Consider the following 25,739-nt stretch of genomic DNA (forward strand, 5'->3'; position numbering starts at 1 on the left):
ACTCACACAAATATAAAATATTTTATCTTTCGTAAATAAAAATAAATTTATGCATGAATTGAATTAGTGGGTAAGAATTTTTAATTTTTAATTTTAATTTAATTTATGCATAGAATTACACAAAGTTAATTTTATTTGTAAAAGTTTCTTTTAGAAATATCGTAAAAATATATCATTCATGCATTTAATATATTTATATGTTTGGACTTAGTAAATATACTTCTTCTAGGAGCATCTTAATGATAGTCTTTGGATGAACTTTACAACTTCAAGGAATCACATTTTTTGAAAGAATCTAACTTCAAGAAAAAATGTTTGTAAAATAAAAAATATAAATGCTCAACAAACAATTATAATGTGAATTTTAGATCTAATTCAATATTATATTGTGATGTTTTTTTATATTTTTTTTATTTATAATTGCATGAAAATTCTATACATTTTATGTTTGGGATTTGATAAGGACCATTGAACTAAATATTTAAGTGTTTTGAAAAACTTAAGTAATTAAAAGTGTCAAAATAAGTTCTGGTTCGGATGTTAATTCATTAATTTGTCAGAACAAAAGGAGAGTTGAAATGTTCAATTTACTATCTTATTTTGGTTTGTCCTATTAAATTTGTCAAATTGATGAGTTAATAAGGGATCAACATATCTCTCACTTGTTGATCTATTATTTTTATTTTAAAATTAAAATTAAAATTAAAATAACTAAGGAGATTAAATTTTCTTATTATATTTTTTATAAAATATAAATATACAATACTATAATAATTTAAATCATTAATCCTTATAAATTAAATTCTAATTATTAGTATAATAAATTAATTTAACATAATCTTTATCTTTATTTTATATGAGATTCATAAAAGTATAAAAAAAATTGTAAAAGGTAAAAAAAAAATTAAAAAATCTTCTAATTGTTAAAGTATTTTTCTATGGGAGATGCCACAATAACTAAGGCTGAAGTGACTTTAAATTTGGTTGTTTATCTTAGTTAACAGAAATGTCTTTATAGAAAGCCAAAATGTGTGTTTGTGAGTGTTGAAGAAGATGGAAGATTTGAATACGTCTTCTGGGTTCCTAAGGGACCCAATTCAACGTCTCAATTAAGCTCCTAACCCATCATTCAATCCAACAAAACAACACCCAATGCCACCCTTTTTCTTCCACACAACGCATAAATTAAACCTTACAACAATATGCCACGTCACTTCCACATTATTGCTCCTCCTTTTTCATACTCTACGAAATTATTATAATAATACCAATCATCTTCCTCATACACTTCCTACGCAACTCCCCTTCCTCCTTTAAAGCTTCCAACTTTTTTTTCATCCATGGCTCTTCGACCTCCCAGGTTTTAGAAGCTCTCAGCTAAGCACAAAACGCTCTTTGGGCCTCAATTTTTTCATATGGGTATCAACAAGCCTCCTGTGTTTATGCTGTTCATCATCATGGTTGTTTCCACAACAATTGTTGAAGGAAGGACACTTTCCTTAATATCTGGTCCAGGTAATTCAGAATCTTAGGTTTACTGATTTTAGTGCTTTACATATCTGTTTAAGACTTCAATTTTAGTACAATTTTATCTTAAATCATTCATTTTGAAGTAATTGCTATAAAAAGTGATTGTGTTTGTATCGGGATGTTCTGATTAAGTTATTTTTGCTTTGTTCATTGTTTTGTGTTTTTGTGATGCAATTGCAGGGTACTCGAAGATTTTTGCAACTCTTGGAGTTGTATGCAAGTGTTGTGATGGAGTTGGAGGTGCCTGCACTGATACATGGACAGAATCTTGCAATAATCTACAGTGTTATCCTTGGAAATCACATTAGCTAGTTGTTTTGTACTATTATATAAAATTCTATATACTCTGAAGTCTGTGTTTTGTTCTGTATAATGTGAACAGTTTGACCTTTTGAACAGAACTTTTGAGAAACATTCACAATCGTTCTTAATTTTTTGAAAAAATCAATAGCTGTCATCAATGAATGTATGAACATCACAGTTTTTTGTGCTCTGGATTTGTGTTCAAAATAAACAGGTGAAGGGTAGTTATCAGATTTAATTGATGATGAGTGAAATTGACGACTCATCAAATGATGTTGACTATGACTTTTGGGGTTTAGAATGATAAGGAACTGGCTTCCACTGAAAGACGATGATATAAGTAATATTTTACTCTATATCCTGAATATGACATGCAGAGATTAAAGAGTTTGGTAAATTGAAAATGGAAAATGGACAAGATTTCATGTTTACTCTTCGTGTGATCTTGTTCTCTTTGATTTGGCTGAATCACAAAACACCAAACAAAGGACCGGTTTTGAATTTGTTCTTGTTGAATGAAATATGTATAAACAATCCACTGCCTTTATTTTGCCAAATAAAATATGTACCCTTTTCTGTGCAGACAAAAGGCTGCAAACCTCAATGCTTGAAGTTGTTTTCAGTAGTTTTTTAGATCACAACTGTTCCTAGGAATAGAGTACTGTGTTTTTCTCCATGTTGAATCAAGATGAAGTGAAATCAAATTGGTCATTTCCCAATAATAGGAACAGAGGAACTTCATGTTACAATGCTTCGGATGTTACTTTAATAATAATAATTACAGTGAAAGTTTTTTCTATACTCTGCATAATGCTTATCTAAACAGTAGATGGGTCACAGTACGCTGCCAATCCGGTCCATGGATTCTATCGGATTGGGTTTTGAAAAAATTGTATTTTTTTTTATGTGGGTCAGATTTTGAGTCAGTTCATTTAAACTGATTCATGTGGTCCACCAACTCACTTATCTAATTTTATTTTATTAAAATTTAATTTTAATTATATAAAAAATATTTATTATTTTTTTGCTTGAAAAAATTATTTAAATTCCTTATTTTCATAATTAATTAAACACTCATGTTGGAAGTGAAATTTCTTTAGATTTGAATTATAGAAAGTTTATAAAAAAATTATTTAAAAAAATTGTAATTAAGTGAGTCGTGAGCCAACCCGTTTACCCACCAACCCGTGGTGGGTCGGGTCGGGTTTGAATTTTTCTGACTCGCTAATAAATGAGTCGAGTTGGATTGACTCACTAAATGACCAACTCGTGGTGGACCGGACCAGGTCAGGTCCGTTTTGACCGCTCTAGTAAATAGTTTGCATTAGTTTTCAAGTAAAATTTAATTGTGATAGAATATTTTAGTGAAAAAAAAATACAAAGTAAATTGTGTTTTTTTTCATGACAAGTAGACATAGAAAAAAAAATGTTAGTGGAGAAAAACAAAAGGTTATTTGTAACATCCCAAAAATATAGCATAAAATTATATACAGATGTCATCATTTAATAACATGGTAAAACAGTTACTGGAAATAAAGTTAACCTTACAGTTATTACAAAATAACCATAAAATTTAAAACTTTACAAAATTCCTATACTACTACAAAACTATGTACATAACTGAATGGTTATTACAAAGCTAGAGTTATAACCGAACGGTTAATGCAAAACTATTCACACGACCGAGCAGTCTTGTACTAAGCCGAGGGATCCTCTCCTTCCAATGACTACTCCATCGAGAAGTCCTCTCCAACTGCTCACACCCACAGGGTGATCATTGCAAAAGAAGAACCGAACAGGAAACATGGACAAAAACAGGAAATAAGAGTAAGTTAATGTAATTTAATTATATATACATACATACATTTCGCACAAGTCCAAACAATGCAAGGCCGAACACTAAAACATACCAAAACCGAATACAAGCAAGCATATACAAATCAAATACTCAAATAGTTATGACTAAACACCATAATTCATGCATAGACCGAACACCTGACTTGACCATCCGGATTGTATGAATGTGTAGTTATAGGCGTTCCTGCACTTGTGGTGGTGAAACAGCAAGACCCCCATCAAGCTACCCCACAAGGTTAGTCTAGTGAAGATTACCTCGATACCCTGAGGTTAAAGGACCTCCTGTCATTCTCACACATGAGTTACTCCTCTCTACTTGAGAATGAGTAATCACAGAATATTAGGATAAATGTCAGCTAGCACGATACCCACATTCATACTTTACAATTCAAATACCATCCACGAGACATTCCTCCTTGGAATTCTCTTCCACATTACTTGAAAACATAAATCCTCATCAATTAACATAGCATGTCATTCATCAATCATATACTCACTCATAAGACTCAAAAATCTGTGAACGTTGGAGACCGAACGGTTTCTCACTACCCAAAGGATAGGACCGAACGGTCCATAATAAATAGAACAGAAGAAGTAACCAAATACTATTAAAGACCGACCACTAAAAGAGACCGAACACTAACACTAGCATAACTACTAGTACAAGACCAAGCATTACCCAGAACGAGCGCTAGTACAAGATTGAGAACTACCAAGAACGAGCGTTATTACAAGACCGAGCACTACCCAGAACGAACGCTGGTACAAGACCTAGCACTACCAACTAAGACCGAACGGTCATGAACGGGTAAGACTAAAGAGACCGAACCCAACTCATGACCAAGTACCTGAACATGACCGAGCGATCAACAGCGAACGCTCAATTTTTTGCCTAATTCTGCAGAACTTCTGCAGAATTATGAACAAGCTAGATTTTTTCAAAACTAAACCATTTCCCTAACTTCTAATCCTCTAAACTTGAATCATAAATCAATTTAAACCTATCCCACTGAACCTAAACCTTTCTAACACCAATCTAAAGAATCTCTTAACATATTTCACCTAAAATATGCAAAATCAAGAACCCAATGACCAAAAGTCCATTTTCCTACTTTTTACACGTTTTAAAGCAACTTAAAGGTTCTAACAAGTCTAAATAAACTTGCCCAGACGCACCTTACCACCCAATTTCACTCCTAACCTCAAACTCTCATTTTCCCCTATTCGCTTCTTAAAATAGAACAGACCTAACACTTTTCTGCAGAAAACCCAACCAGTTCATAGGTTTCAGCCATACACAGAATTTCAAACACAATTCAATCAAACATCCACTTATTCATACATGCAAACGTCTAAATAGAAATTCCAAACACAGAAAAACATAATTAAATTACCAGCTTCCCTTACCTTAGAAATTATGAACAGCTTAACCCCAAAATTCCCAACTGGATGCTTGCACCGAAAGAAACTCTATGAACACCTATAGATCACCGTTTGGTGAGAAAAAAGCAAACATAGTACCAAAATTGAAGTCAGTAACAAGAAAAGAAAGCTGATGAACACATGAAACCGAGACTTGGCTTGCATGTGACAGCAACCAGAATTTCTGAGAATAGAATGAACTTACCAATTCAAAGATTGCTTTTGATCGGTGAAGAAAGAAGCTTTTGACACCCTGATTGCTTAATTACTATCTGATTATGGAATAGGTAGAGTGAAATGAAGAAATTCTAGAGAGATTTTGTAGAGAAAAGAAGGAGAAAGGAAAACTCAGAAGTTTGGAGAGAAAAAGTGCATGCAGAGAATGATGTCAAAATCGTCAAAATCGATCGGTACACTCAGATGCATACACCTCTCTTTCCCACTTTCTCTGAATTTTTTTGTTCTTACATTATTCAGTTTGCTAAATGATTTTAGTTTTTCTCTTCGGGTCATCTTCTCTCAGACACGTAGAGGTGGAAATAAGTGGTCTATGTTTGATTCGTCAAAGATCTCGTTTGCTCTGAGTTTTTTTTTCTAAAAAACATGTTTAGATTGTTTTAAGGAAAATTTAAATCAAAAGATGACTTTAGAAAAAGTGTATTAAACCTAGTAATCTGAAATGTCTATTTTATATATAAATAAAGTTCAAAATTTATATCGTATTTGATAAATTCAAAATTAAGATATTTTTCTAGATTAAATTATTATTTTAGGAAGAGAGACGGATCATATTTAATGGTTAATTGCACAATAATTTAATAAAAAGGTACAAATTTGATGATTCTAATAGAAGATTTTTCTTTTTGTATTATTTTTTTCATTGCTTAATTATTTTAGTTAATAGTTTTCTTTTCTCAATTTTCGTATCTGTGATAAGATGAAGACATATCTATGTTTTGTATGTTTTTCCACTTTTAATATAATAACCTATTCTTCTATTAAATTTTCTTATTCTTTTAATATTAATCTTTAGAAAATAAAAAAATGTTAACAACCAAGACTTATTAATATTTTTATGTTCCTTGAGCTAGTTAAGTTCACTGACTCGTTTATAAGTCTTTTTATAAGAATGGGTACTAAGTAGACTTTTAAATTAAACTAAATTTTCAGACAATTCATATTCAATTTAGGAAAAACATATATAGCATTAAATAGGTTAAACGTAGACCAAGCAAGTATATTATAGTTATGGTACAAATCCCTCAAAGTCTTGCATGAACTGACATGTTCCCATCAAGTGAAACAAAATTGACAATTTCATTGTAAAAGGAACTGAGGAACTTTACGTAAGATTTTTGTTGAACTTATTATTATGTTGTTTGTAAATCATATTCAATAATGATGCATTTAAAGTTAATTCTCTGGAAAAAGAAAATACAAGGAAACACCATTAACCAAGAATCTTGAAAAGGGTTGAATGCTTGAATTGAGTACGACTGTATCTTTAAAAAAATTATCAAACATGATTTGTAAATTAATTTTCCCTTTCACTGATTATACGTCTTCCATAGAAGTTTAAAAAATTGAAGTTTCAAATTAGGGCAATAGTCAAGAGTCAAGGCACGTTGTTGAAAGACAAGAAGGGCTACTTCTTAAAACCTTTCATAATAAGTGACAATCATTTGAATTTTTAACTTCATTCTTCCAAGAGGTAGTTATTTAAGTCTTAATTATTTTGTTTCTAATGGAAGTTTCAAATGAAAGCAACAAAGAAGGCAAGGACATGTTGTTGCAAAAATATAAGTTTAGGTATCCAATGGAATCAACATTTTAGAAAACTAAAACCTTTTAAGAAAATAAATTTAATATTGTTTCGGTTATGGGCTGAGTCACTGAATACCTTTACAATTTGTCCTTTCCTACCGTCCGGTCTTGCTCCGTGCCCTTGTTTACTCGTCCGTCTAGAGGTGCACCTGTTAAAGATACTCCGATGTCAAAGTCAGTAGTTGAACCGTTCGGTAATTCAATATGACAATGACAGTAATAAATGCACAGTAATTGTCTCCACCTACCTTTTACCTTTAACTTATATTTATAGTTTTTTTGCGTGGGTCTAGGATTAGCGATATTTTAATCTCAGCCCAATCCCGGTCTAATACCCTTAAACGCGATTTACCTTAATCTCCTTAACATTAATCATTTACGCCTATGGGGCCGGCCGTCCCTGTCGGCGCCTTTGTTTGCTTTGCTGGTCGTCCGGTCATATGGAGTTTGTGGACTGTGACGATCATCCGGTCATGTGGTACATTAGGCCCCTCAAGCCTTAGTCAACGTAGGTGACGTTGGGTTTAAATAGTCGTTAGTGGTCGCTTGGAGGCCAGGCAATCCTATTGGTTTTTGAAAATGGCGTTTGGGCGGGAGAACACGTGTCGCAAGCGTACATGGCCTCCCTCTTAGGTAGTGGTAACGTCGCTTGATCTATATCGTTGATCATGTTTGATCTTAACAACTATGGTGAAGTGACGGTTTTCAAAAAAATTTCTATAAATAGGGATGTCATGGACCGTCATTTTCATTCTTCATTCTTCCTTTCTCCCTACCGTTCGGTGTATTCTTTTTCCAAGGTAACTTAATAATGTCTGCAGTTGGTATTTCTTCATCTGAGGAGTCGGTGGGCCAGGGTGGCAGGGGTGCGGTACGTGGCGACGTTCGGTCTTCAAGCTCGGTGTCATCTTCTTTCCTCGAGAGTTCTGAAGAGAGGGAAGTAGATTCAGGGCTGGGGTCACCATTCTACGGGGGAGAGAGGGTCATAAATGGATGTCCCTCTTTCTGCTGAAGGGTGACGTTCGTATTGACCGAGAAAATGCCGAGCCGTCCGGTGGTTGGCCGCATATCAAAGGGTATGGAGGGGCTTCCCATGACGTCGGTACCTTTCGGTCTGACTACAGTACTCGGGAAGAGCTTTAGTGGTGGGCCTACTGGTCGCACATAGCACGCGACGTGGAGGACGGTCACTTAATCCGCCTGTGGGTGAGTCATCGGAATGAGCGAGTTTTTCATGGAAAGGGGGCCAACCAAGAAGACTTCTTCTATGTGTACACCTACATGTTTAACCAGTTGTTCCTTTGGGTGTCGTTCACAACCTTCCAGGCAGTTGTCCTCTGGGAGTTAAACGTTGCCCCCTTTCAACTTCATCCTAATGGCTGTGCGGCCATTCAGGCCTTTGTGACGATCTGTGTCGCTATGGGGATTACTCCGTTCGTGGTGGTTTTCCTTCATTATTTCAATGTCCGGCCATTAGCGAGACGAGGATGGGTGTCACTTTCTGCTGTCCACAGTCATACCCTGCTCAAATCGTATAGTGAATCGTTCAACAACTTCAAGACACGATATTTTAAAGTAATAATAAGAGACGTCGGTCGGTCCAAATTTCGTGACGAAGTGGGTCTCCCTTTGTTCCCTTTTTATTGGCAAGGGACCCTCGGAAAATAAACGCATGGGCGGTCGATCGCATGACCCCAGAAGAGCTGGAGGCTGTGAGAATCATTAATACTCTACCCCGCCGCCTTAGTGCCCACGACTTTGTTGAGTGTCTTGGTCATGAGGATTTTGACCAGATGTCGTTCAGTATTGTGTTTTCCATGGATTTGGTTATTGTCTTCTTGTTTAACTTAGCTAAATTTTTGTTTCTTTTTCAGGCTACATGTCTCTACTAGCGCCACGTAAAACTAGTTTCACTTCCTCCCATAAACACCAAGGAGAGAGTAGTTCCAAGGCTCGAGATCCCCGGACAGCTTCGTCTAGCCGCGCGTCTACGTCCATTAAGATTCGTCTGGTGGTTCCCCTTACGGACCAAGTGACAGTGGCTGTTGCTCAGCCCACTTCGGTGGTTGACCTAGAGCGTTCCACTGGGACCGCTCCAACTTTCGTGGCTGCTCCTTCTACCGAGAAGAAGAGAAAATCAAAGGAAGGGGATAAGTCTTCTTCCAAGAGGAACCGTCAGGAGGAAAGCTCGCCGCACTCCATTCTCGCCGGTGTTTTTGACCCCGAGTTTCATGTGAGCTCTCACGTGAACTTTCACATGAGCTCCTCCCAGCATGCTGTCATGGAGCCAATGTCTCAAGGGGACCTAATCAACGCCGCTCTGGATCTGACTGCCCGGGGGGCGATGTTGACTTAGTGTGCTCGCGAACTTGCCAATCGTAGGGGAGCCCGTGACTTACAGGCTGAGCTAGACGAGGAGAAGAAGACTTCGGATGCTCTCTAAGCTCGAGTGGAGGCTTTGGCTATTGATCACACTGGGTGTGCCGAGCGGCGAGCCAGCCTACAAACGAAACTTGATGATGCTCGCGCAGAGCTGACCAAGATCTTTAATCAACTGAAAGCCGCCCGGGCGAAGGGAGATCAGTCAGCAGAAGAGGTTGGCAAGCTAAGAGTCGAAGTCTTGAGGCTGGGAAGGAGGGAGGAGGAGTTGTCTAGCCAGAACGAAACCCTCACTACCGAGTTGCTCAAGACGAACGAGACGATCTCCACACTGAACTCGAACATGGTGATCGAACATAAAGAAGGTTTCAACAAGGCTATGCGCTAGGCGGCCTTCCTCTTGAAGGTGGATCCTTTAGCTTCCAGCTTTGACATTAATCAAGATGCGTTCAACGGGAAGATGCTCCCGATAGATGAAGCCGACGATGAAGATGCGGGTGTGGACAAACCCGCCCATGTTGACGATGCGGCTCTTGAAGATCCGTTTGTGGAGGATCAAGCCGGGGAAGACGAGTAGATGGGTTCCCAGCTGGGGGGGGTATTTTGTTAATTTTTTGCTATGTGCGGCCGAACGTTAAAACACTTAGGTTTGATAGGTGTTTTCGTATCGGCCCTTTAACGCCATCCATTGTATACGGTTTCCTTCTCCCTATTATATGAAAGACTTATCTATATTTTGCTTAACTGTTGTTGTCTTAATTTGGTTCCTTGTTTGCCGGATATCTTAAACATAACTTATGGACAACGGCTTTCAATTTTGTACTCTGATTCTTTTTCCCCGCTTTTAACCGGACTTTTTTTATTCGTCCAATGTTGACAGTAATTTCTATTGGAACTCCGTTCATGAACTTAATTTTTCGTACCGAGCGGTAAGGGTTCCCATGAAAAATCGCCGTCACCGCTCGGCCAAGTTGACAGCAGTTCCTTTTGAAACTTCGTTCATCAACTTAGTTTTTCTTACCGTGCGGTAGGGGTTCCCATGGGAAGTCGTCGTTCATCGCTCTGTTAGGTTGATAGTAGTTCCTTTTGGAACTTCGTTCATCAACTTAGTTTTTCGTACCGAGCGGCAGGGGTTGAAATGGGAACTCACCGTTCACCACTCGGCCAAGTTGGCAGCAGTTCCTTTTGGAACTCCGTTCTTCAACTGAGTTTTTCATACTGAGCGGTAGGGGTTGAAATGTGAACTCGTCGTTCATCGCTTGGCCAAGTTGACAGTAGTTCCTTTTGGAACTTCGTTCATCAACTTAGTTTTTCACACCGAGCGGTAGGGGTTCCCATGGGAACTCGCTGTTCACCGCTCGGCCAAGTTGACAACAGTTCCTTTTGGAACTCCGTTCATCAACTTAGTTTTTATTCCTTCATTCATTCGTCATCGATGTTATTACAAACACTTGATCGGGAATAAGGGCCCTGAATATTGCATTAATCATATTGAAGAGAAAAGTACAATAGTTGATTCTTTAACTAAAATAAAGTTTTAAATGAGTGGCATTCCAAGTGTTTAGAATTTTGAGTCCGTCCGGATGTGTGAGCTGATACACTCCGTTACCCAGAGCTTTTGAGATTCGAAAAGGCCTCTCCCATTTGGCAGCGAGCTTATCGTGGGAGGTCGTCCAGCAGGCTTCACTGGTTTTCCTTCATACCAGGTCCCCCTCTTAGAAGCTTCTAGGTCGGATTTTGGAGTTGTATTTTCTCTCCACCATCCGCTTGCATGCTTCTGCTCTTAGAGCTACCCGACCTCTTTGCTCCTCCAAGGTATCAAGCTCCACCCTTAACTCTTCATCATTCAAATGGATATCATATATCTGTCGCCGCAAAGAAGGCTCTTCTAACTCAACTGGAAACATGGCATCAGTACCATACGTCAAGTTAAAGGGCGTTTCTCCGATTGTGTGGGGTGCATCTATAAGCCCACAAGACTTTTGGGAGTTCGTCGACCCATGCTCCTTTCTTTTCGGCCAATCGTTTCTTCAGCTCGGTTACTATTGTCTTGTTCATGGCCTCTACTTGACCGTTTGCCTAAGGGTGCTCCGTTATCCTGACGACTATGCGGGGAAGGCCGAGTCGACACATCAACTTCCAGCAGAATTTCTGTACTTGATACGCCGTTATGGTTGCCAAGGCTTCAGCCTCCACCCACTTGGTAAAGTAGTCGATTGCGACAAGGAAGAACTTCTTTTGTGCCTGACTTATGGGAAATGAGCCTATGGGAAATGGTGACACCATTGTATGCAGGGCGTGTGGTGGTGCATGCGTGCTATTGGCATGGGCCTGGCAGTTGAGGCATTTATGAACAAATGTCTTGGTGTCTTCCTCCATGGATGGCCAGTAGTACCCGTCTCGCAGCACCCGGGCTTTCAAAATTCGACAACCGATGTTGAATCCGTAGATGCTATTGTGGAGTTCGTCCATGACGTATTGTGCCTCCTCTTTAGGGAGGCATTTGAGGAGGGGGCCTCCGCTACAGGTCGTCCCCCACCAAGATGTAACGGGCAATCTTCTTGGTGTCGGCCGGGCGTAAGGATTGGCCCGCATCTTACTGGTCCATTAATTCTTGGATTTTCACTCTCTAGTCCCCGACTTCATCCCCCGTCACGGTCAGACACTCTACTAAGGGTTGTAGTAGCACTTGACGGATGATCGTAGTCAACTGCCTTTTCTCTTTCCCGAAGCTTAATTTCGACAGCATGTCCGCCCGGGTGTTGTCTTCGCACGGATGTGTGGGATTTCGACTTTTTCAAAATCTTTTGTCAAGGCCGACGCTTTGTGGAAATACCGGAGGAGATGTTCCTCCTTCACGTGGAATTTCCCGTTCATTTAGCCCAGAACGAGTTGGGAGTTCGTCTGGCACAAGACCTTTCGTGCCCCCATATCCCTCGCCAACTCCAACCCTATGACCAGGGTTTCCTACTCCGCTTGATTGTTAGAAGTTTTGAACTTGAAGATCAAAGAATGTTCTAGCAGGAAACCGTTCGGCCCTTCTAAGACCACCCCAGCTCCACTTACAGACTGCCCGGAAGCTCTATCAACGTACAAATTCCATTCATCACTAACTATCAGGGGTAATTCCGCTGCAAAATCGGCCAAGTGTTGACCCTTAACCGACCCCATAAATTCATACCATAAACCAAACTCTGACAGTTCGACTGCCCAGCCTACCATTCGTTCTGCCAAGTTAAGCTTCCTTAAGATCTTGGAGATAGGGAAGTCCGTTCGGACCACGACCTGGTGACTTTGGAAATATGGTCGGAGTCTTCAAGACGCGTTTAGCAAGGCTAGGACCACCTTTTCCACTTCTTGATATCGTGTTTCCGGATCCTGGAGGGTTCGACTTACAAAGTATATGAGCTTAGGCTCGGGTTGTTCTTGGAGCAGTGCAGCGCTGACCGTTGTTTCCTAAACTCCCAGATAAATCTGTAAATCCTCCCCCGGTGACGGCTGATTAATGATTGGTGGGTTCATCAAGATCGCCTTGACATCTTGGAATGTTGTCTCACATTCAGCATCCCATGTGTCACTTGATCCTTTCTTCATTTTTTTCAAGACCGGACGGACCCGCTCGGCCAACCTGGGGATGAATCATGATAATGTCGTGAGTCGCTCGACCAACCTTTGGATTCCTTCATGGTGGTCGGGCTTTGCATTTCTAAGATGGTTGCACACTTGTCTGGGTTAGCTTCGATTCCCTTGGTGGTAAGCATAAACCCTAGGAACTTTCTGGCCGCCACCTCAAAAGTGCACTTCGTAGGATTCAATCTCATTCCATACTTCCTGACCTGTTTGAAGACCTCTTCCAGGTCTCTCACGTGGTGTCATCCGTCCGTTGAGTGGACAACCATGTCATCCACATACACGTCCATTCACTGACCGATCTACTCGGAGAAGATCATATCCATCAAACGCTGGTACGTGGCTCCGACATTCTTTAAACCGAAAGGTATGACTTCATAACAAAAATTTGCCTTGTCGGTGATAAATGTCGTCTTCTCCCGGTCGGGTGCATACATAGGAATCTGGTTATAGCCGGAGTATGCGTCCAGGAAACTCAACATCTTGTGGCCTGAGGCTCCGTCAACTAACGCGTCGATGCTGGGCAAGGGGTGGGAATCCTTGGGATAGGCTTTGTTTAAGTCAGTGTAGTCGGTGCACATGCGCCACTTCCCACTGGCCTTTTTTACCATAACCACGTTGGCGAGCCATGTGGTGTATGTCACTTCCCTGATGAATCCCGCCTTTCTTAGCTTTCTCACTTCCTCCTCTACGGCCTTCCCCTACTCACTGCTTCCTTTGAGCGGTCGGTTGAGTCTCCTTGAATAACGTTAATTTGTGCGACATGACCGAGGGATGGATTCCCGGCATATCGGTGGCCGTCCATGCAAGCAGGTCTCTATTCCGCCAGAGGACAGATCTAATTTCTCTTTCCAGCCTACGAGCCATAGTCGTGGTCTGGGAATCATTTTTTCTCATCAAGATCAGCTGTGTCTCTTCCAACGGCTCTAGTCGATCTTTGATGTTTGTTCGTAAATCAAGATCTGACATGACCACCCATTCGTTCTCTTTTTGACCGTCCGAATGTGAAACTTTAGACTAGCCGCGTAACTTAACTCTTTCGAATTATAAGAATTAAAACCTTATTTTAAATGATTATACTATTATATTTGTTAGAGATTTCGTATTTACATTAGATAAAACAAAATTATATATACAGACAAGAATAGATTTCATAATTTATTAAAGTTGAATTAAGCATAATTTTTATTATTTTAATATAGTATTGGAGTCTACTATATTTAATGTCTTTGTGTGTCGCATGATATTTTTAATATAAGAAAGTTCAAAATTTTGACAGAATAAAAATAGTATCAAATAGATTAAAAAGAGTAAAAGTTAAATATATATCAATCTACTTAGAGACACATAAAATATAGTTGAATTTGCAATGATAATTTGTTTTGAATTTCTCATATACATATACTCTTAAAGAAAAAAATATTAATATTCTATTGTTCTAAGGTTTTAATATCCTATCCTAACTTTTCATTTTCCGCCTCAACTCTAGTGTCACTAATACCATTTGCTCACAAAATATACAATTATCGTAAAAGAAAAGAAAGTAATAGAACAAACAAAATGCAAGAATAAGTTAATTTTTACAAAAATAAATTTCAATTAATTCTAACAACAAAGCAAAAACGATTTTGTCCGATGAGTATGGCGGTGGAAGACGGTGGCCATGGCTAACGCATGGTAGCTCCTGTTAAGAGGAACTTAAATCGACAGGAGTGATGGGTACTGGTGAGGATGGAAATAGTGATTGGATCTCATCAGTATCGAGAAAGTTTGGGATTTTGTTTTCACAACTTTAAAAAAATAAAAATAAAAACATAATTAAAGTCTTATTTATGTATACGACGTCTTTGTATTTAGAAAATAATCATAGACTAAGAAATCATATTCTAAAACGTGACTAACCCAATTTTTTTATTTTCTATAAATTTATGACTTCGGTACATTAAAAAAAAAAAATACATCCATTAACCTAATAAGCAAGTGCTACTCGATCGATGTTAAAGATTTAGTACAATCTATATGGAAAGAAGACAATGAATTGAATTTGAAATTTATTATATAGTAGTATATTATTGTAAGGTTGTTTCATAAAAGAAATTATAAAAAGCCACTATTATAGTATAGGACCAATCATGCATGATTAGAGGAACACTTAGGGCCTACCCAGTCAAAAGAGAGAAATGCTGCACCTAATTCAAATTATTGTATCTCAAGCTGGCACAGCATGTTCGGAGATAGGATACATACTATAGCTACTTTTAAATAAAATTTCATTTTATTGTTGATTAGGCATTCATTCAAGTATCGTACCATATCATGACCAAAAAAAAGGTATATTCATTACCATTTTTTCTTTTCATTTAGAAAACTTTATTCTATTAGTTGGTAAATTTTGTTGAAAGAAACATGTTGCATTTTGAAACTCATTTGCGGATTATAATTTTAGTTACAATTTAATTAAAAATCCAATAATTTGTTGTTGCTCTTGATAGTTTTAGAACTTTTGCATCCTCCGTAAGTATCTTATAATAATGTCTTTGTCTCTATTTCATTATTTAAATTTCTTTCACCTTCATATGACTTGAATACGTTTTCTATATTTAGGAAATAACTATAAATCATTACTTGATTATTGGTGTAATAGATATTAACCATTTTAAATGAAAGGTTTTTGCTGTGTAATGTAAATAAATATAGAGATGTTGTCACAATTTATTTAGATAAAAAATGTAAGGATGCAGGGCATTTAAAAGGTAACCTTTTTAAAGATAACATTTATGAGAGATAAATAATTTACACAAAAAATTTTTTTGTAATTTATTAAGAAATTATTTTAAAAGATAACTTCAATCTATAATGGATAAATATGTTTATTCTCCGCATACAACATACAACAAAAGTTATTGGCTCAAGAATATAGTGTAATATTATTATCATTATTTTGAAATCATGGAAGAAATCTTATGAAAAAAAGAGTGTTGAAGAACTTTGAACAAAACTTCAAGGTTGATATATTGCACATGGACTATAGTGAGTTCATTCATAAATATAGACAATTGCAATCAAATTGTTTAAAGTTTGAAATGAAGTTGTGGTGGTTGACGAGAACAAGTTCTTCTTCTCAATTATTTGAAGGGTTCAATGAATGTAAGTCTAGTATTTGAAAGAAGAGAAAAATAATTTTTTGACTGATTATATCTTCATGTGAATATTGTCAACTATATAGACAGATACTATAAAAGCACTCAAGTAAAATTGATGTCTTTAAGAATTTGAAGGTAACAGTGGCATAAATGAGAAGGACTTTTGTGTTTTGTGATACTTAAAGAACAATTCACTTTACAAGTTTATTATGAGAAAACAAAATATTCTAATGTCAGGATGTTTATAACGAATGATGTCATAACATGAAATAATGTGTTGGTTGAAAAGATCACTACTCGTGATCCATCATACAACCCAAACTTTTACATGAATAAAATTTAAAAGATTGTTTACGATTAGTGAGTGTTACAAGTGCTACTTAACATCGGAAAGAGTAGAATAGCCCTAATAAGTAATGAAAACTTGGGCCTTTTAGGCCCATTTCTCTACACTGGGCTAGGGTCCATTAACTCTAAAAAGAAAAAAAAATATAAAGTGTTTTGAATTTAATTGATGTGAAACAATTGAGTGTGATAGAAAAATTGTAAAATTGAATAAAATGAAAAAGGAGTGATACGTTTGTAGGGTTGGATGATGGAAGGAAGAATAAAGATGGACGTAACGAAATGAAAGTGGTAGAGTTGGGATGGGTGAAGAAGGAAGATTGGGGACAGTAGCATGTGGGAAGATGGGAAGAATGGACGTATAGGAAGGGTAGACCCTTAGTAGTGAGTGATGAGTGTATTAGTGGATCTTCACATACTCATCGACCTTCAATGTGTACCGTTCTTGTGCCATCCATCAATGAGGGACCCCTTCCCATTATTATAAACCATACTTACCCACTAACCATCACTCTTAAACTCTCTCATTTCTCATACCTATCTTCTCAATAGGCCCCACTCTTCAAACATACTATTTTTCAACAAATCCTTATCCAAAACCTCTCTTTCACAACTCTTTTACTCTATCATCTCTTCTTCAAATAACATCATTCCTTTTTCAAATCTACTAAACAAATTTCTCAATAACCAACATCATTACCAACAATTATAATATCTTTATCACTGTCTACCCAATTCTTCCCCTTTTTCCTATTCTATGCGTTAATAGGACAAGAACAACATATATGAAGTATTTTAAGGTGCTGTCTAAAGAAGACCAAAGAAGCTTCACCTAGTAAAGATAAGGTCACATTCGCATAACGTAAGCTCAGGTTAGGTAAGGTTTTTTTTTTTCTATCTCCTTTTGCTACCTCCTTCCCTAAACCTATACCTATGTATGACCATTATCTCTAATCCCAATCAAACTTTCTAATAATTTTCTCATCATATATACTTTTTCTCTCTAGTATCAAATTTATTTATGAGTTTTATTTTCTTGAAAACGATGTTCCTTTTTATGCAATCAGATGCTTTTTTCTTCTTTTGCGCATCTATTTCTTTCGTAAACCATCAAATCAGTATTGTTTTTTCTTTTGTTAGTTGTATAATTTATTATGTCAAGCTGGTGATAATATTTGTATTAGATTAATAATGTTTTAGATAAATCTCTATTTGACCAATAAAATTGATCGATGATGTATTAGATAAAATTTTTGTATTGGATAAAAAATTATCTGTTAATAAATAAAACCAATTTTAGTTGTAACAATTTTTTATTTTGTAAATAAATATTCGTTAGGAAGCCTCTCACTTGTCATAATAGCTTCCGACTCGGCTTATTTATTGAAATAAATAAAGTTTAATTTACAGATGTAAAAAAACGTAGAAATCTAAAGAAGACCAAAGAAGGTTCACCTACAAGTCACTGACCTTAGCTTTCCACTTTATTTTAATTTAAAGTGACGCACTTAATTCTCAATAAGAAAATCATATCTAATGAGAAATGTGTTTTCTCTTTATGTTTAGATTTTTACTTAAGATTTTACTTTATTTTAAAATAAATATATTCATTTTTAATTAGATATCTTTACATTATAATTCTTTTTAAATTTAATTATAATATTTAATTAAATGTATTTATGTAACATATCATTTTAATAATCTAAACACGGTTAAATAAACATCAATAATTCAATAAACTAGAAAAATTAATCAATTAAAAAGGAAATATATAAAAGTGATGTAGAGTTATCCAAAACATAACTATAAATCAAATTTATATACAGAACTCTAATATATAACTATTTACTTATTTACAAAAAGTTATTACAATTTCAACACAAAAAAAAACATTAACTATACTAAACAAACTAAACTTATGCACCCTTGTCACTTAGGGTTTCCTCACTGATAAATTATTTTTCTATGCTCACACCCACTAAGTGATCATTCAAATTACACAACAAACATAAACATAAGGGTAAACTAATATTAAAGGAATAAAACATGAAACTCACAAAGTAGCATATAATATTTTCATTTCAAACTAAGCACAACACCTAAACATATCACACATTTAGACTCAAACATCTGGATACATGTTTTATTGTTGAACTATGGTGGGTTGTACACTTGTGGTGATGGAACCACTAATCCACCCCAAGCTACCATTTAAACAACGCCTTATGCTAAGGTAAAGTCCCTGGACTAGGACCTCCTACTCCCACCACATGCTTCACCCCTCTGTACTCTAGAATAAATGAACATTAGAATGCCAGAATAACCATCCAAGACTAAGCTCCTACAATAATACATACACTACTTGAAACAACCTTCAAAAATTTCACCTTACAAACTCTTTTCAAACCATACCTTAATACACACATAACTTCATGCATAAACCATCATAATATTCAATATATATTAAACAAACTTTAAACTATCAATATATCTCCCATCCATAAGAAATAAAAGAAAAGAAGGAAAAAATCCAAAGTGTAAACAGGACACCCAACACCAGAACCTTGGCGCTCAATGTCATACCTATAGTAAACAAGTGGCGCTCAACACCCAAATACACCGCTCAGCACCCAGAAATAAGAGAACTCACTGACTTTGTAGTGCTTAGCATTGAGAGTAGCACTCAGAGTCTTAGAGCCTAGTGACTCTTGGGTTTGACAATGTTGAGCATCACATAGGACCACTCAACATCATATAAGATGACAACAACTTGTTGTACTAATTTAGATGCACCCTGAACCTATACATACAAATGGCCAAATTGACTTCCTTGACACTAAGATTGATGCAAAAACTTATTTATGGATGAAATTGAGTACCACTTTGCTCATTTGGTCAGAAACAAGATGCATTAGATCAACTTAACCAGTCAAAAACACCTATAACCATTTATACACATTATAAGCCAAAAAATTGTAAACTAAGAGTCTAAACAAGTCACAATTGACTCAATAACATATCTGAAACCTTCATTTATAACTTAGACTTACTCTTTTAGATTTTCACATATTAAAACCCTTAAAAATTACCAAAAGCAACCTAAACTCAAATTATTAACTACTTATCAATACAACATCAAATATATAATTATTTGAAATTCTAAACAAGTTTAAAATGATATAAAAACAACTCCCCAACATCAATTTTAGTTCCAAAATCACTCTTTAAAAATTTACCTAACAAAACCTTAATTTAGACTAAAAACTAGTCCAACAACACTTCCTCTTCATTACTATCAATTCTACAACAGATTATACATCATATAACTCCAAAATAAAAACATTGCATATTCAATCAAACATCATTTCACAAGCTTACACCACAATAATCATCAATAAGAAAATATTCATAATCAGGATACACATTTCACTTAAATTTTAAAATATTCAACAAGTATACATCTCACACTCTATCAAACATAACTACATACTTCTTAACATAAAATTAAAGAAATTAGTAGTTTTCCTTACCTGGTGAAAAGTTAAACAACTCTACTAACCCAAAATCCTCTAAATAAGTACCCCAAAATATGTCTTATTATAATATATATTTTATTAAGTAAAATAAGACTTATCATTAAAAAATGATTTTTTAGAGTGGGATGTTTTAATAAGAATTTTTTTTAATTATAACTATTAAATATGTATTAATGAAGAGAGAGAAAAAAAAGTGATTGTAGCTGTTTTCATATTGGAATAATTATAATTATTAACTATTTATATTTATTAAAGAAGAGGAGAAAATTGAGTTTAATGCTTGGGAGACATTCCTTAATATATGTTAATGACATTTTATGAAAGAATTAAATACACCTGTTAGCTTTTTTAACTATTAATCTAGAATAAATTAAAAGGTTAAAATTAAGATTAACACAATTTAGTTATTTTTAGAACAAATAGACTAATGTTTTGATATCTTGATATAAAAAAATTATATTTCTCATTAATTCGGTTAATAATATGTTTTTAGATCTAATTGAATTGCACAGAATCGGTTGATATGGATAAAATAATATGTCAATTAATAATCAATTTAGTTAGATAGATGATTCTGATATTTTTTATATTTTGAGATATTTTAATATAAAAAACTATATTTCTCATTAATAATATTAAAAATGAGTTCGTAAGATTAATTTAATTTTTTAAAATTAATTTCTAAGATATAGTTCACATTCATAATTTAAATTGATCTTATTTATAATAAAATTAATTTTAATAAAATATCATATTATTAGAATATGTCTTATAAAATTCAAAATTCTTATCTTTAAAAGCTAAAAATATTCTTTCGTCCTTTTATCAACAATTAAAAGCTATTAAAATATGAATCTTATAAGGAATAGTATTATTATAATAGTTAAGAAATATATTGAAAATATACATGTAAAATAAGAGCCGTAGAAAGTTAATTAAAATCTTAAATGATAACTCTTAGGAGTTACGTAAATAATTTGAAAATTTTAAATTAATAATATTTATATATTTATTGACCTCGAACTTGGAAACAATGGTTTACAAAGAATCAAAACTGAAGGTCCCTCCTCAAAAAACAATGGGCAAAATGGTAGGTTTGTCATTATCCATAAGGAGAGTGCAAGATTGGGATTTTGTTTTTGGGCTCGACCCAATTATCCACGTGGCGTTTATTTGTTGAGATATAAGGTTTCACTTTATTAACCTAATCATATAAGACTAAGCTCCTACAATAATATATACAACAATACTTAAATAAACTTTTAAGAATTTTACCTTATAAACTCTTTTCAAATCATACCTTAATACATACATAACTTTATGCATAAACTATCGTAATATTCAATATATATTATGAAACAAACTTTAAACTATCAATATATCTTCCATATATAAGAAATAAAAGAAAAGAAGGCAAAAACCCAAAGTGTAAACTGGGACCCAACACCAAAACCATGGCACCCAAAGTCAGAACCATGGCGCTCAACGTCATACCTTTAATAAACAAGTGGCGCTCAACACTCAAATACACCGCTCAACACCCAGAAGTCAGAGAACTCACTAACTTTGTGGCGCTTAGCACCTAGAGTCTTGGAGCCTAGCGACTCTGGGGTTTGACAACGTTGATTATCACATAGAACCGCTCAACACCATACTATATGACAACAACTTGTTGTACTGATTTGGATGCACCTTGAACCTATACAAGTGGCAAAATTGACTTCATTGACACTAGGATTGATACAAAAACATGTTTATGGATGAAATTGAGTACTATTTGTTACCAATGAAGAGCATTGGTAAATCTGAAGATAAACGATTTTGATGATGTTGCAAGAAGATAGACTTGAAGAAGTTGTTAATATTGTTTTAAAAGAACTTTGTAGAATATAAATGTATTAGGAAAGTCTTTGAATATGTAATACTTAGAAAATCTCATATCTTTAGTCAAGTTACGCATTTAATCGATTATATAAAGCTATAATCGATTATCATGAGCACTCTTGAAAAAGAATTTCGCTCTAGAATAATCGATTATTCCTTCAAATAATCGATTATCAACTGGTCCTGATGAGAACTGCCCAAGTCTTTATCATAATCGATTGTTCTTCAAGATAATCGATTATCACTTTTTGAAAAACCCTGTAATGGACTTAAATAATTGATTATCACTAATAATAATCGATTATCAATGGCAGTTGTAATATGTCTTTTCAAACTCAGACCAGTTGCCTTTATATAGTTGTTCCAAAACCCTTAGAGGGTTAACTTTGAGCTTTTTGAGAATACAGTTTGTCTGAGGAAGTTCCAAAAAAAGCTAGTTCAAGTGTTTTGTCTGGTCTCGTGAATAGGAGAAGCTCGCCCTTTGTTGGTCAAAGGTCGGAGCGGTTCTCTTCGAGTTGGCAAGGCTGTCATCTTCCGATTCGTGTGTCGAAGGAAGATTTTATCTGCACTGTTCTGGTTCGTTGGTCGAAGAAAAGTGTAGATTCCTGCTTCCGGTTCGTTGGTCGAAGGAAGCACCCTTCTGGTTCGTTCATCGAAGGAAGGTTTTATCTTTCTATTTTATTCACTCCATTGTAAATCTGTGAAACTAATTTTTAGTGAAAAACGTTAATCACTTTTTATAGTGATTAACAACTGGACGTAGATTCTTTTGAATCGAACCAGGATAAAAATTCTGTGTTGAATTTTTCTACTCCCTACACTCTTTACATTTTGCGCATATCAACTGTTCGATAAATTTTCTCTAAGAAAATTACTTTTCTAAAACGGACCATCTTAATACGAGTTTGACCAAACACGATCTTACTTTATTCCGTTGTGCGACTCTATAATGGTACCAATTGTTCCGACACTATTTTGGTCATTTGGTCAGAAACAAGATGCACTAGATCAACTTAACCAGACTAAAAGACCTATAACCAATTAGACACATTATAAGCCCGAAATTTGTAAACTAAGGGTCTAAACAAGTCACAATTAACTCAAAAACATACCCAAAACCTTCATTTATAACTCAGACTTACTTCATAAGATTTTGACCTATTAAAACCCTTACAAATGTACCAAAAGCAACCTAAACTCAACTTGTTAACTACTTATCAACTTAACATCAAATATATGATTATTTGAAATCGTAAAAAGTTTAAAATGATCTAAAAACAACTCCCCAACATCCATTTTAGTTCCAAAATCACTTTTTAAGAAATTCACTTAACAAAACCTTAATTTAGACCAAAAACCAGTCCAACAACACTTCATCCTCATTACTATCAATTCTATAACAAATTATACATCATATAATTCCAAAATAACAACATTACGTATTATATCAAGCATAATTTTACAAGCATACACCATAATAATTATCAATAAGAAACTATTCACGCATCAAGATACACATTTCACTTAAATTGTAAAATATTCAACAAGTATACATCTCACACTCTAACAAACATAATTTACATACTTCTTAACATAAAATTAAAGAAAATGGTAGCTCCCCTTACCTGGTGGAAAGCTTAAACAACTCTACTAATCCAAAAACCTTTGCCTCAACTCAAATAGCTCTAACGGTACCTACAAACCACAGATTTATAATCGGGATACGTCCTTAGGACCACTGATCAACAAGAAATTAGAATAGGAGACTAGATGACACATGTGACAAGATCACTTTCATGTGTTTTAAATAACAAATCAAAGGAAAAGAAATAGAAACTAACTTACTCTATAGAAAAAACTGATCGAATGATATTGTAGACCTTATTAACTACTTATCAACTCAACATCAAATATATGATTATTTGAAGTCGTAAACAAGTTTAAAATGATCTAAAAATACCTCCCTAACATCCATTTTAGTTCCAAAATCACTCTTTAAGAAATTCACTTAAGAAAACCTTAATTTAGACCAAAAACCAGTCCAACAACACTCCATCCTCATTACTATCAATTCTATAACAGATTATAAATCATATAACTCCAAAATAACAACATTACATATTCAATCAAGCATAATTTCACAAGCATGCACCACAATAATTATCAATAAGAAATTATTCATACATCAGGATACACATTTCAATTAAATTGTAAAATATTCAACAAGTATACATCTCACTCTATCAAACATAATTTACATACTTCTTAACATAAAATTAAAGAAAATACTAGCTCCCCTTACCTGGTGGAAAGCTTAAACAACTATACTAACCCAAAAACCTTTGCCTCAACTCAAATAGCTCTAACGGTACCTACAAACCACAGATTTATAATTGGGATACGTCTTTAGAACCACTAATCGACAAGAAATTAGAAAAGGAGACTAGATGGCACATGTGACAATATCACTTGCATATGTTTTAAATAACAAATCAAAGGAAAAGAAGTAGAAACTGACTTACTCTGTAGAGGAAACTGATCCGATGATATTGTAGATCTCATTACCATGATCATCTAAACACCTCCTGATCGACAAAGAGATAACTCAAAAGCTAACAATCTTAGAGAGAAAGGAGAAGAAGTCTAGATAAAATTATGGTAGAGAATAATAAATATTTTAGACAATTAGACATGTTTATAAAATTATATTTATATTATTAAATTTTTAACATTAAAATAATTTGGTCTCATTAACTTAAAATACCTATCAACTCTAATATTTTATTTTTTAGTTCTTACATTTTTGTATATCAACTCTAATATTTTATTTTTTAGTTCTTACATTTTTGTATATTACAATGTTATATGTTAATAAAATATAATAGCGATTGTAATCTTTATTTATATTTTAATTAATTTTTTAATAATCTAAATTTAAATTTTTTGAAAACTATAAACTTTAATCTTTAAAGTTTCAATGAATTTTTCATAAACAGGTGTATAATAAGTAACAGAATATAAATGTAACTATATTTAAATTTATATTCAATATGTATTCTAGTCTCTATTCAATATGTATTATAAATAAATATAAAACTATTTATATGAAAAATTAACTAATATTTAAAAAATTAAATTGAAATCATTAAAAAATTAATTAGTCATAAATAAATATTAATAATATTAATAATTTTTTTATAAACTTATAGTATTGCATTGAACTTTCGAATTTAATTACTATAAATAATATCAGCTACAATACTAATGTTATAAACAAGTACCCCTAAATTTGTCTTATTATAATATATATTTTATTAAGTAAAATAAGACTTATCATTAAAAAAATGATTTTTTAGAGTAGGATGTTTTAATAAGAAAATTTTTAATTATAACTATTAAATATGTATTAATGAAGAGAAAAAATGTGATTGTAGTACTGTTTTCATATTGGAATAATTATAATTATTAACTATATATATTTATTAAGGAAGAGGAATAATTATAATTATTAACTATAAAAATGTGATTGTAGTACTGTTTTCATATTGGAATAATTATAATCATGGTTCTGATGTTTTTTATATTTTAATATAAAAAACTATATTTTTGATAATAATATTAAAACTGAATTGTTAAGATTAATTTAATCCTATAAAATTAATTTGTAAAACATAATTATATTCATAATTTAAATTGATTTTATTTTTAATTTATGTGAAACTTTCAACAAAATAAAATTAATTTTAATAAAATATAATTTTATTAGAATATGCCTTATAAAATTTAAAATTTTTATCCTTAAAAGCTGAAAATATTCTTCCACACTTTTATCAACAATTAAAAGTTGTTAAAATATGAATCTTATAAGGAATATTATTATAATAAT

The 25,739-nt window shown here is 34.1% G+C and overlaps 1 protein-coding gene across 1 annotated transcript; it reads left to right on the forward strand.

Moving 5' to 3' along the window:
• Positions 1-1,213: 1,213 nt before the first annotated feature.
• LOC124840467 (uncharacterized) lies at positions 1,214-2,023 on the forward strand. The gene is made up of 2 exons (XM_047316530.2): positions 1,214-1,515; positions 1,711-2,023. The coding sequence occupies exons 1-2, from the start codon at positions 1,416-1,418 to the stop codon at positions 1,836-1,838; spliced, it is 228 nt and encodes a 75-aa protein (XP_047172486.1). The 5' UTR covers positions 1,214-1,415; the 3' UTR covers positions 1,839-2,023.
• The last annotated feature ends 23,716 nt before the right edge of the window (positions 2,024-25,739 follow it).

The sequence above is a fragment of the Vigna umbellata genome, chromosome 5, assembly GCF_029865625.1.
Source record: "Vigna umbellata cultivar VRB3 chromosome 5, Vumbellata_1.0, whole genome shotgun sequence".
NCBI lineage: Eukaryota > Viridiplantae > Streptophyta > Magnoliopsida > Fabales > Fabaceae > Vigna > Vigna umbellata.